Consider the following 12,085-nt stretch of genomic DNA (forward strand, 5'->3'; position numbering starts at 1 on the left):
CAAAGCCTCAGGTCAGTGCGCACGACGGCGCAGCTGCGCTAGAACCTGACGGTGATGGAGGTCGACTTTCTTACGCCAAACACGCCTGGGTGTTTCTGCAGCACGTCATGCAGGGACCTCTTTGATTCAGGAGTCATCTCCAAAGGGCGAAAGCACCAGCCGCCGGGAGCCTGGTTGCAGTCTGCGCCGCTTGGTTCCTCGGTTCCGTGGATGTCCATGTCAACGTCGGCACAGGCCATGATGAGAGTGAGTCCAGATAGAAGCACTTCAGCAACAATAGTTGGAACTGGAAAGAGATAAATGAGAAATGTATGTATTTCACTCACTTGAACTCTGAAAATCCATAATCTTGTAATTATTAACCAGGAGTACCCAATTAGCGACATTTTAGTAGAAGAATAAAAAGAAGAATTGGAAATATCTTTTATCTAAGCTTTGGTTTTCAAGCTTGACTTGTTTAACGGCTTTTAGGGATTTTTAAAAGATGAACCAGTCTTACCACAGTGGAGCGTGTGTTTCCAACAGATGTCGAAGTAATTACTTCCCGACCAACTGGCGCGTTACACTCCTGTCACCACTTCCTCCCTGATGTGCGAGAAAATGTTTAAAATTAAAATATTTTCACGCACAGTTTTAGAGTGTGCGGTGTATGTGAGACATTAGTACATGTACTACACATACGGGAAGCTCCGGAATTAGGCCCGATTCCGCGTGTGTGTGTGTGTGTTTGTGTGTGTGGGTGTGTGTGTGTGTGTGTGTGTGTGTGTGTGAGAGAGAGAGAGAGAGAGAGAGAGAAAGAGAGAGAGAGTTAGACTTGGTCATTTCCTTGTTACTTCATTTTCTCTACAAACCAGAGAATTTGAGCTTTGAATCAAGGGGCCATTAAACTCAAAGGTAGGTGGTTTATGGAGGAACAGAACTTTTCATGTAAAATCCATGATATGGATTTTTGATATGTTCTTTGCTTATTTATAGGCGAATGAAGATGACCTTCCTGTGTGATGAAACGATGGTTATTACCATCCCCGTTGGGATGAGGGACATGCCTGGAGGACACAGCGTGCCCGAGAAGTTTCACTGTGTGTTCCGAGATTTCTACAAGGTCTTTGTCATTAACGGGAAGCCGAAACCTCTTGGTGTGAGTCTGATTATTTTATCACAGCGCACTTTGTGCCCCCATTTAACCTCCAAAAAGCTTTAATGAGTTTGTTTTACTTTATCTCTTTTACTCAGGCAGCTCAAGCCATCGGCGGTGTGTTCATCGGTGCACTGGCCGTAATTATGTGCCTCTCAGATTTCTACGTCTTGATCTTGGGTCTGCCCAGTTTGATGGTAAATATAAAGATACATATTGGGATTTGTTCAACTGAAATAATAATGAAAAATATAATTTTGTATCTCATCTTTTCTGTTCTCTAACTAGTGTGTGGTCTCTGGTTTGATCTCCTACGCTGCAGGCAAATCTCCAAACATGCATTTGGTAAATTCAAACATTAGCCAGCTGTATATAGTGAGCAGCACTTAACTTTGAGTTCAATAAAGTTCAAGCAAAGAAGATGTCGTCCGTGAGAAAGAGATAGTATTAAGATTATTTCCTCTTTGCAGACCAAGCTGTCGTTCGCTCTGAACATCATCAGCTTCCCCGTGTCACTGGGTGCAGTTGTGTTGTACTCAGTCTTTTATTTTCGCATGAATAACAACACGGTAAAACAAGAGACAATATTATAATGATTGTTCGAGTTATATAATGGTATCTAAACTTATATTTCCCTCCCTCACATACACAGGGACTTTTTCTTGGAGCCTACATACTGGTTGTGGTCCTGCTGGTTACTGAATCATTCATAATGCTATACTTGACCTACTGGTTGAGTAAAGCTGTGTGCAGACAATATTTTAACACTCTGGTATGTAATTTTCCAGAAGTCTTCATAGTCAGAGGCGTGTTTATTTCTAAAACATGATGTTCTTTTTCTTTCCTGCAGCCCATCATTCTGTTGAAACGGGCAGACTGAAGGAACTCGGCCTGTTGACCACCAAACGGCAGTTAAAATGGTGGGTTAAAAAATGCGATCTATCGTTCCATTTCAGTGGTGCCTGGAGGAAACCTCTTCCTGATGACATTTTTGTGCGTCGAACGTGACGTGGTTTCAATCTTCATGCTCAGAATTTCATTTGAAGCTGTTTTAAAGAATCGTCGCTGTTAAACACAGCGGTTCTGGCGGCCTGTGAAACTGAGGTCAGGACAGTTATTTTGAAAAATCCGTAAAATAATACATCTTGCAGATTTTTTCCGCACCGTCTATATATAATCTACATATAATTCAGTCTGATTGTGAGAAATTGATTAAATTTGAACGAAACTGCCCATTAGGAGCTACGCTGCCCCCTAGTGGCCAAATGTTTTAATGACGAGCATCCGCATGGGCAAGATAAACACCACTTTATTTTGACTTAGTTAATTTTCCTTCATATACATAGCTGACGTTTGAATTAAGTATTTGAATATATCTTTTGATGTTGCTCCTATGGAAAATATTTATTTTACTAAACTAACAATAGTCTGGCAATATAAAATGCATTTTTATGTTTGTCCATAGAAACCATGCGACTGCAAGGATGTTTAAAGTCATTTAAAGTGCCGTGTAACATAGTTATACCTCTATGAATCACACATTTAAATACTTTTATACATTTTATTTTGTGTATGACTTGAATTTACGTATTTTTCCAAAATATTTTCCAAAAGATCGAAGTAACAGCACACGCATATATAAGGAAGATAAAATTTAATAAACCAATTGCATCCCCAGACACCACATATTACATATTACCTTTACATGCAAAAAAAACCCGAATTATTGCCTCAATTAGTAACTGGCCCACCAAAGTGCATGAAAAGGCGTTAGTCCGACTGATGTTGCGTAGTTGGTGAAGAACAGAAATCTTCAACAAATGTTTATCTAGTCTACTATATGCATAAAGTAAACTGAATATTAAAGAAATTAAATTTTCCTATTTTCCAGTGCAGACTCTCTTGCGTGTGTGTTCGTGTGTTGTGGCGTTCTTTTTCGATAGCGGCAAATATGTAACCGAACACAAAAATTAAATTGTGGTGTTTTATTTTGAAAATTGTTTTATTATGAAAATTGCCTGGATTCCTTGTTGCATATAATCTGGGACATGGACGAATTCAGTCGCGACGCCAAAGTCCAATTTTGAGCACAGGTCGTTAAGCAAAATTACTCACTAAAACGTAGTTATCCTACGGCCACAAACGCATCACTCCTGTGGAAGTGAGTTTTATTATCAAGGGGTGGTTTGTTTTTTATATTTAAAAAAGTGTTTTTTTATTTATAAAATGACACATTTATTCTTTATGTGTGAAAACAGGACTGACTGGAAATATACGAGTATACCAAAAGTGATGTGCAAAAAGAGTTCACAAGTCAAAAACAAAGAGAATTATCAAACCATGTAATGAGAAGAAACAGTACAGACACGCATCCTCACCTAATTAGATGTGCAGTAGTGAGGCTCTTTGGACAGCCATATAGGGATATAAAAAATTCTGATATGTTATTACGTTGTAAATGAGAAGTGCTTTGATCTGTTTGCTTTGGTATTTCCAAGAAACACCAGAAGTGAAATCACTCAGAATAGCAACAGGGCAAACCAATTGACGCATAGGGTGATAGACGCTGTCCATGAAGGTGGAGATTTTGATACATTGATCTTTCAAAGTAAAAAAAACTGTGATTCAATGCAAAATACTATACAACAGCATTGCTACTATTGATTAACTTCAACCAGTCATCAATCTTGGAAAAGAATTTACAAAATACAAGGTAAGAAAACAAAGACTTGGTTCTCTGTGCCTCTGCATGAAATGCAAGTGTGCATTTCTTTGTGTGTCCCCTATAACACGCAAATATGTGGAGGTAGGTTGTCGATTCAGAATATGAAGGCTAGAATTTGGAGGCGCACACCCACACATAGAGTTGAACCGATAAATGGAGGTGATGGGCGACCTTTTAGACATGCCTGGGAATGTAACTATTCATGGTAAACGCCCATCCAATTGGCTGATCAAGTTAGTCTGTTTTGTTGGTCATCAAAACTACTCAGCTTTTGTAGTTCTATCGCAGTAATAAATATATTAAAACGGTGTTGTCTTGCATATTCTTATGGCATGCAGACGAGGCGCGTTAGCTGTTGCTTATAGATTGCAGGGCCAGATTCAACAACCGAGGCGGGGCTCTTACGCGTTCACAACTGTGGCATGCTGGGTAGTGGAGTTTTTATCTAACTAAACTCCTGACGTCACACAAACGATCTTAATTATAACTTAGCAGTGGTTATAGTTGTCCGTAAAGTTGCAGTATTTTAAATAGACATGAACCGTTAAGTTTAGAGTCGTTTCAAGAGTAAATCAAATCCAGTATGATCTGTTTATTGAAACAGTATAATATAATCAAAAGGATATTATGGCCACGCAATATATTTTATACTCAGCAGGGTGTCAACATAGCAGGATGTTTGCAATCAGGAGGCTGGCAAAAGAACTTGAGGAGATCCGAAATTCTGGCAAGAAAAACTTCAGAAACATTCAAGTTGACGACTCAATCCTGTCATGGCAAGGACTCATCGTCCTTGACAACCCTCCTTATGACAAAGGCGCTTTCAAAATGGAAATAATTTTCCCTGCCGAGTACCCATTTAAGCCCCCCAGGATCATCTTCAAGACAAGAATTTACCACCCCAACATTGACGAGAAGGGCCAGGTATGTCTGCCTGCGACCATGGCAGAGAACTGGATTCCTGTCATCAAACCAGAAGAAGTAATACAGTCCCTCATTGCACTTCTGGACGACCCCCCAGCCAGGACACCCCCTGAGGACAGATTTAGCAGAAGAATACTTAAAAGACCGTAACAAATTCATGAGGAATGCTGAAGAGTTTAAAAGAAAGATGGCGAAAAGTGTCCACAGGGCTGATCGCCTGACCAGATCACACGATCCCCCCACCTCACCGGCCAATCAAATGTCACTGTTTCTGTTCCATCCTATCTTCCATTATCATCAATGATCATTTAAGCTATTAAAAATGTCTGAACGTAGCTGTAAATAGGACCTGTGGATGTGCGCTGACTGAACTACCCCGCCCCGATAGCGCACCGGTGTGCGCTTGCGTTGCGCCTGCGCTCCGAAATGACGGTGGTGCTGATGTTCCATTCAAATCAATGCGTGTGTCCATGGTACCGACCCGGCTCCGCCACTGGCCAAGCTGGCTGACGGAGCACAACGCAGCAAACTACCACAGTGCAGCGTGTGCGACGTACTGTATATGCTGTATTTATGCGGGTTGAAAAAATAACCCCAATGCACAATAAATAACAAAGCACTTCCACTTTTGAGTGAAACTAATGGAACTACCCATGCAAGATTCACACAAATCCGAAATAATTCCTCTCGTCCTCTGGATTAGAACGAATAATGTCTTCTTTTGTGGCTTGTTTTCTTCAGTACAAATTGCGTAGAAAATACGTGAATTCTTGCCACAGCCGCACCCTGCACTGAAGATGCAGCACATGTGGCTTTTGGTTTTGGTTTTTTGTTAGTTGTGAGAACAGAGCAGACACGCAGCCAAACAGTTCCACATCCGGCGTTATTGGCCTACCCACCCACTCAATTTGTACTTTTCCCTCAATGAGTGAACAGATATCATGCCATTTCACAACCACAATGATCTATTTTTTAAATTCTTTAAAGTGAATTCCCATGTAACATTTCAGGTATGATAAAGGGCTAAGTAGATTTGAACTTTAATATCTCTTGTTCTTTGGGCTTTTCCCTTCAGGGGTCACCACAGCGAGTCTGTTACCTCCACCTCACCTTATCTCCTGCATCCTCTTCTGTCACACCAACTACCTTCATGTCCTTTTTAACTCCATCTATAAACCTCCTCTTTGGTCTTCCTTTAGGCCTCCTGCCTGGTAGTTTGAAACTCAGCATCCTTGTACCAATACATTCACTATCTCTCCTCTGGACATGTCTGAACCACCTCAGTCCTTATCTCTGCTACCTCCAGCTCTCCCGCCTGTCTTTTCCTCAGTGGCACTATCTCTAGAGTCTAGACCGCAGTGTTGTACACCTTTTCTTGATTTTAGCTGAAACTCTTCTGTCACACTTCCTACCTGTCACTTAATTAACTCATTGCATTAATGTTTGACTTCATTGACAGGTGACATTCAACTTTATTTTTTAAACTCCATGAACTGAATCTCTGTGCCGGGCCCCTTCAGGTATTGTGGCTCCTATGGTGTGAAGGGAGGATAGAACACTAATAGGGCAATTTTGCATTGTGGGATTAAAAACCTTTGGATGATATAAAAAGGGTTCTGCTTCAACAGAACCCTGGAATCTCTGACCAATGCCACGTTTCCACTGCCATTATCAGCTCTACTCGCTTATAGAAGCCGGTATTTTCCTGGGGGGGCAAAAGCGTTTCCACTGCAAAAATTGTACCCACTAAATGGAGAAGAGCTTTGTTAATGACAATGAGAGGAGTGTGTGTGTTTGTTTTGGAAGTTTGTCTGTGGCCTGTTTAACTATCTAAAACAGCTCACTGTGCCTATTTGTTTTAGTAGAACTGTACCTCTTGTTCCGTTTTCGGTGTGTGTCGTAAAGCAGAAAAGTACGCAAATTAGTTGAGGCGTGGGCGGGAGCGATATGGCGCAGATCGGACAGCGACAGTGACAACGGTGCTGTCGATAGAAATCCTGGCTGGGTTCGGCTCTTGGGCACTGGGTCTGAAAACCCCTGGTTTAAAAGGAATTAAGCCGTGATAGAGAGGATTTGAAAACTGCCCCGGCTTCAGAAGCATCGCGACACTTAACGTAAAGAAGCTTCACTTAAGTCGTCACGTGATTTTTCGCATGGCGAAACGAAACGTCGAAAACATCCTTCCGCGATACTTCTGACAGGGGTCGAGCCGCCTACTTCAAGCACAACATCTCCACAACCCATTACATGCTCGTTATGTGGCTCTTCACATCGGTTTAAACCGTTTCCGCGCGGTTGTCTGCGGCGGGACTGCTCCCGGTCCTCGGTGGATCACTTCCTCATGCTGCTGTGAGGAGCCGCTGCTGTTGTCCTGAGTGCGTCCTATGGCGTCCGTGTATAGCGGCGCTCATACTCTGAGCAAGCATGATGTGAACTACAGAATGCATTTCCGAATGATTAACGAGCAGCAAGTTGAGGATATCACCATCGAGTTTTTCTACAGGCCGCACACTATCACGCTGCTGACATGCACGGTGCTCAGTCTGATGTATTTTGCGTTCACAAGGTAGGAATTCAATGGTTAGCTTGAACTGTTAGCTTAGCGGCTAAATGGGGTAATGATGCCTGAAGTGTACCAGGTATATGCTAGTGTTTGGTTACTTTTAACTTACTCTTTAGCTGAGGACGCTTGATGTTCGCATAAAAGCAATACAACAACCATTTGAACGAACATCACACGGTCCTAAATATTTCACATTAACTAGTAACACTAGGATTTGTACTACAACGTGTCCGAACTACCTATTGTTGGATACAGATAAAATTATACCTATGATGTTTCATGTTATGTAAGGGACTCATAGAGTGATCACGTATTGAGCAATAATTGCTGTCTTCTTAACATTATGGTATGTAATTACTGCTCATGGGGACACTAATTTGATTTTGCTTCCTGCAGAGATGATGAAAATTATGACAGTAACCTCTGGATTGGGCTCATCCTGGTCATCTCCTTCTTCCTTGTCATTAGTGTTTTGGCATTTCCTAATGGTGAGTTGAGCAGTTTGTGTGTGTGTGTGTGTGTGTGTGTGCCTGCAAAGCTGTCTCAAAGAATGTTAGCTATGGGTTTAATGTGCATTAAAGTAAATGCCTCCGTGAGAACCGTAGTGGGGAGAAGAAAAGGGTGTCGTGTTTGGGCAAGATTAGTTTCCCTCCTTTCCCTGTCAGACATATTTAACAGAACTTGCAGTCAGTAAATCATTTATGACTTTGGTTGAATGTTGATATTTTTATGTTGCAGGTCCATTTACCAGACCACATCCAGCAATATGGAGAATAGTTTTTGGTCAGTATTTCTTAGTATTTACAAGGAGAAAAAATACTTCTATTTTATTAAGTTATTATGATCTTCTATGCTGTTTTTCACATTTCCCCTTTTTCTTTAGGCCTGAGTGTCCTTTACTTCCTATTCCTGGTTTTTATCATCTTCCTCAATTGGCAGCAGGTAAAGCAACTCATGTATTGGTTGGATCCAAACCTGCGTTATGCAAAGAGAGAGGCAGACATAATGGTGAGTATGATCACAAAAAACATGCATTTTTCAGACCTGAGCGACCTCATGATGGTCTGTGTGCTCCTCTCTACAGGAATATGCTGTGAACTGTCATGCCATCACCTGGGAGAGAATCCTGAGCCACTTTGACATTTTTGCCTTCAGTCATTTCTGGGGTTGGGGTATGAAGGCCTTGCTCATCAGAAGCTATGGCCTCTGTTGGACCATCAGTATTACCTGGGAGCTCACCGAGGTAAGAATGACCGCCCCAGATAGTTGTCTGTTGCCTGGTGTACATTTCTTGGTTATTTGCAGTCATTTTGAAGTACAAAGTTAGCGTTGCTGCGGGTAGAAGAATCCCTGCCACTCAGCTTTACTGTACTGTCTTTATTCCCACAGCTCTTCTTCATGCATCTGCTGCCCAACTTTGCCGAGTGCTGGTGGGACCAGGTGATTCTGGACATTCTGCTGTGTAACGGTGGAGGCATCTGGCTCGGCATGACTGTGTGCCGTTTTTTGGAGATGAGAACGTACCACTGGGCCAGTATTAAGTATGACAATGACCCACAACTGAGTTACATATTCAGCACCAATGGAAACTTCCACTGTCTGAAGCATTTTAAATTAAAGGAAATAGTTTGACATAATCCTAATTTATGCATTTTGTGGGATTCAATAATGTGAATTCCCTTAATCAATTAAATGGTTTTGTTTAATTTGGTTTAGTCCATGATACTATGAAGGTGTTTTACATCCCATATCGGTGTTTCTCTCAGGGACATCCACACAACCACAGGAAAGATCAAGCGAGCTGTGTTACAGTTTACTCCCGCAAGTTGGACCTACGTTCGTTGGCTCGACCCCAAATCGTCCCTGCAGAGAGTGACGGGTGTCTATCTGTTCATGATCATCTGGCAGGTGAGTGTTGAGAATCCTGAGTCAGGGATGATCCTGTAAGATCCACAGGCTAAGTCACAACTAATCCCACCAACTCTTCTGTTATTGTGAACTAAATCTTCTCTTACATGATTCAGGAGTGTCCCAGTGTCCACACATTAACTGCTTATCCCATATTATCCCTCATTAAATATATCATTGGTGTCTTTATTTAATATCTTCACTGGAGCAACCGCCAGATCTTGAATGTTGTCATGTGTTAAATACCGAACTAGAAAATAAGTAATAATGGTAAAAAAGGTTATGACCTAATCAACTCTGTTACTTTTTGTGTTTGTGCTATTTTGACACATAAATTGAAATCTCTCTTTTTTCTGTAGCTAACAGAGTTGAACACATTCTTCCTGAAGCATATTTTCGTCTTTCCTGCAAGCCATCCTCTCAGCTGGTGTCGAATCTTATTCATTGGTATCATCACAGCTCCGACAGTGAGGTAATTTATGCGTTCCATCAGTGGAGACTTGAGACCCTCCAGCTTGTTCTGTTCACTGGACTTTTTCCTTTCTCGCTCCAGGCAGTATTACGCATACCTGACAGACACACAGTGCAAGAGAGTGGGGACCCAGTGCTGGGTGTTTGGGTGAGCCAAACAGTGTTTTGCCATAATACTTCATTCATTTTCTAACCCTCGGAGTAAATTCATGTGTCAGGTTGGGGTTTTCAGTGTCGCCTTATTTACAGGGCAATCGCCTTTCTGGAGGCCTTGGCGTGCATCAAGTTTGGACAGGACTTGTTTTCCAAAACACAGATCCTCTATGTGATCCTGTGGCTGCTCTGTTTGGTAAGATCAGTTTATTATAACTGTACAAATACAGTGGCATTAAGTCACAATGATCGTTGTGGGTCAATCAGATGCTCTGAATCTTTGCTGCTGGTGGTTGATTTGTTGTGAAGTTCTACTTGACCCTTTCAGGCCTTCATTACATTCCTGTGCTTGTATGGAATGGTGTGGGTTGCTGAAACCTATGGTCCAGGAGAAAAGGTAAGAGTGTCCCTCTCATTAATGCTAAACTCTGTGTGTTTCCTGCTGGAGTTCAATGATTAAAATGCTAATATCGATTATTCAAGCTGCACAATGTTTAGTTTGTCTTTCCATGTGTGTTTTTATGTTCTTGACATGAATCATTGCTCTCTCAGGGCCTCTTAGAATGTGAGGACAGTAATTACACAGAATCTGGTGACTACATGGCAGCTGATCCTAAAGGTACATTCACTTTATTTACTCAGAATCCAGAGCAGTTGGACGGAAATACTTTGGGTAATTCAATTACATCAGTCCAGATGTGTTTTCCTGTAAACTGAGCTGAAATCTGTGGTCATTGTCCTCCAGGGGAGGCGGAGGCGGATGGCGACAGCCCGACAACCAGACACAGACGGAGGGCTGCAGAAAAGACCAAATCCATCAATGGCTTGGAGAGCCAGTAAGAGATGGAAGTGAGAGCCGGTGGGCGGATCGACCCCCCCCCCCCCCCCCACCACCAGAAGAGTCAGAGATCACCAGTCGAAGAGAGGGTGGAACTGAAGCAACCCCCAGCTGAAGGAGCAGAACCAGGAGAGGTGTGAAGGGGTGGGTGAACAGGGTCATGCAGTGTTTAGGAGTGCACAGAAGTTTGGGCTGCAGACGTGCACGTATATGTGTGTGCTGCAGTCAAACTGCATAGCTGGTGTGTGTGTGAGAGAGAGGGGTATTTAGTGTTTATTAATATTTAGTCTGTTTCAGATGTTTGTCCTGTGATTTGTCATGAATATTGTCAGGTTTACAGCAATGTTGGTTCAACACATTTCAACGTTCAAAGCCATGTTATAGAGTTTGTGATTACAGCACAAAAGTGTTCTTTTAAGAAGAAAAAAATCAGAATCTGTTTTTATAATTGTCAAACAGCCTTGTTTTGTTATTGAGCTTGACCTGGAACGGGGCGAAGCACACAGAAATAAGCACTTTTCAGAATATTCTCTTGCAGATATTGTACGTTTCGTGAGTTGTGGTTACCACCATCATTGATTTTTAACCTCTGTTCATCTGTGGCTGCTATCATTTTGTTTCTGAGATACGTTTTGCCTTTTACTGCATGTTGGCAACGTTTGCCCGTCTGCTTACACTTTTACTGTTGACTTTGTTGCATGCTTGTGTCAAATCAGATCTTTACGCTTTAGAGGGCAGTGACATTTTAAGTGACCTACTGTGCCTGTTCTGTGTGCCAACTTTTTTTAAACTTGTACTGAACTTTTACTGAGACTATTTTCATCTCAAGGCAACATCGTTTCATGACAGATGTCCCTCACTCTTCAAGAATTCACGTGTTGACTTTGTTGAAGAGCAGCAGGCTCCTGTGCTGCAGTATACATGATTAGTATACATTGTAAAGGGTTTATTCTAAGTTTACATGCTAACATTTGATTTCTATTTGCAATTGCACTGCTAAAATTAAGTCACTCTACCACACACTTTTATTTAGACTAAAATTATAATATTAGAATACACAAAACTCGGTGTAATTGAAGTCCTAAAGGTCAGTTAATTCCCCTCCCATGTTTGTACTAAATGTAAACTGTCACTTGCCAAATACCACATCCAATTAAACTGGCTTATACTGTTGCTTTTCACTGTGAAACTACACATTAAACTGTTTTTCAGGTATGTTGAAATTGACTCGGTGTATTTATGCATCATTAGTTGTTTTTTTGAATGTTTTAAGCTTTTTAATATCGACCGAGCAGTTAATCGTGCATGTCCTTGCCTCCATTGCACTCTGCTGCAGAGCTGCACTGGCTGGCACCATCCTTTCCTAGA

The 12,085-nt window shown here is 41.7% G+C and overlaps 2 protein-coding genes and 1 pseudogene across 3 annotated transcripts; all 3 read left to right on the forward strand.

Annotated features, from left to right (window-relative positions):
- Positions 1 to 172: 172 nt before the first annotated feature.
- On the forward strand, positions 173 to 3,025 carry LOC130533131 (uncharacterized). 2 transcript variants are annotated; one of them, XM_057046301.1, is made up of 7 exons: positions 173 to 309; positions 976 to 1,138; positions 1,234 to 1,332; positions 1,424 to 1,480; positions 1,606 to 1,704; positions 1,788 to 1,907; positions 1,986 to 3,025. In XM_057046301.1, coding segments are annotated over exons 1-7 (570 nt in total). In that variant the 5' UTR covers positions 173 to 307; the 3' UTR covers positions 2,016 to 3,025. The 2 variants fall into 2 exon arrangements, with proteins under 2 accessions (XP_056902281.1, XP_056902282.1); XM_057046302.1 differs by lacking the exon at positions 173 to 309 and adding an exon at positions 753 to 894.
- Positions 3,026 to 4,160: 1,135 nt separating this feature from the next.
- LOC130533130 (ubiquitin-conjugating enzyme E2 L3-like) lies at positions 4,161 to 6,635 on the forward strand (annotated as a pseudogene).
- Positions 6,636 to 6,951: 316 nt separating this feature from the next.
- Positions 6,952 to 11,940, forward strand: ptdss1a (phosphatidylserine synthase 1a). The gene is made up of 13 exons (XM_057046291.1): positions 6,952 to 7,350; positions 7,744 to 7,835; positions 8,086 to 8,130; positions 8,231 to 8,355; positions 8,432 to 8,590; positions 8,737 to 8,888; positions 9,114 to 9,255; positions 9,615 to 9,727; positions 9,809 to 9,874; positions 9,976 to 10,075; positions 10,208 to 10,276; positions 10,432 to 10,498; positions 10,625 to 11,940. Exons 1-13 carry the CDS (start codon positions 7,169 to 7,171, stop codon positions 10,717 to 10,719), a joined length of 1,407 nt encoding a protein of 468 aa, XP_056902271.1. The 5' UTR covers positions 6,952 to 7,168; the 3' UTR covers positions 10,720 to 11,940.
- Positions 11,941 to 12,085: the final 145 nt, after the last annotated feature.

This window comes from Takifugu flavidus, chromosome 10 (genome assembly GCF_003711565.1).
Source record: "Takifugu flavidus isolate HTHZ2018 chromosome 10, ASM371156v2, whole genome shotgun sequence".
Taxonomy (NCBI): domain Eukaryota; kingdom Metazoa; phylum Chordata; class Actinopteri; order Tetraodontiformes; family Tetraodontidae; genus Takifugu; species Takifugu flavidus.

Bases quoted from the DNA above. Each gene is read 5' to 3' on its own strand.
- LOC130533131 (XM_057046301.1), top strand. The intron at 1,333-1,423 runs GTAAATATAAAG...TTCTCTAACTAG, and splicing joins TGGGTCTGCCCAGTTTGATG to TGTGTGGTCTCTGGTTTGAT. The intron at 1,908-1,985 runs GTATGTAATTTT...TCTTTCCTGCAG, and splicing joins GACAATATTTTAACACTCTG to CCCATCATTCTGTTGAAACG.
- ptdss1a (XM_057046291.1), top strand. From the start codon at position 7,169: ATGGCGTCCGTGTATAGCGGCGCTCATACTCTGAGCAAGCATGATGTG. The intron at 9,875-9,975 runs GTGAGCCAAACA...CCTTATTTACAG, and splicing joins ACCCAGTGCTGGGTGTTTGG to GGCAATCGCCTTTCTGGAGG. The intron at 10,076-10,207 runs GTAAGATCAGTT...TGACCCTTTCAG, and splicing joins TCCTGTGGCTGCTCTGTTTG to GCCTTCATTACATTCCTGTG.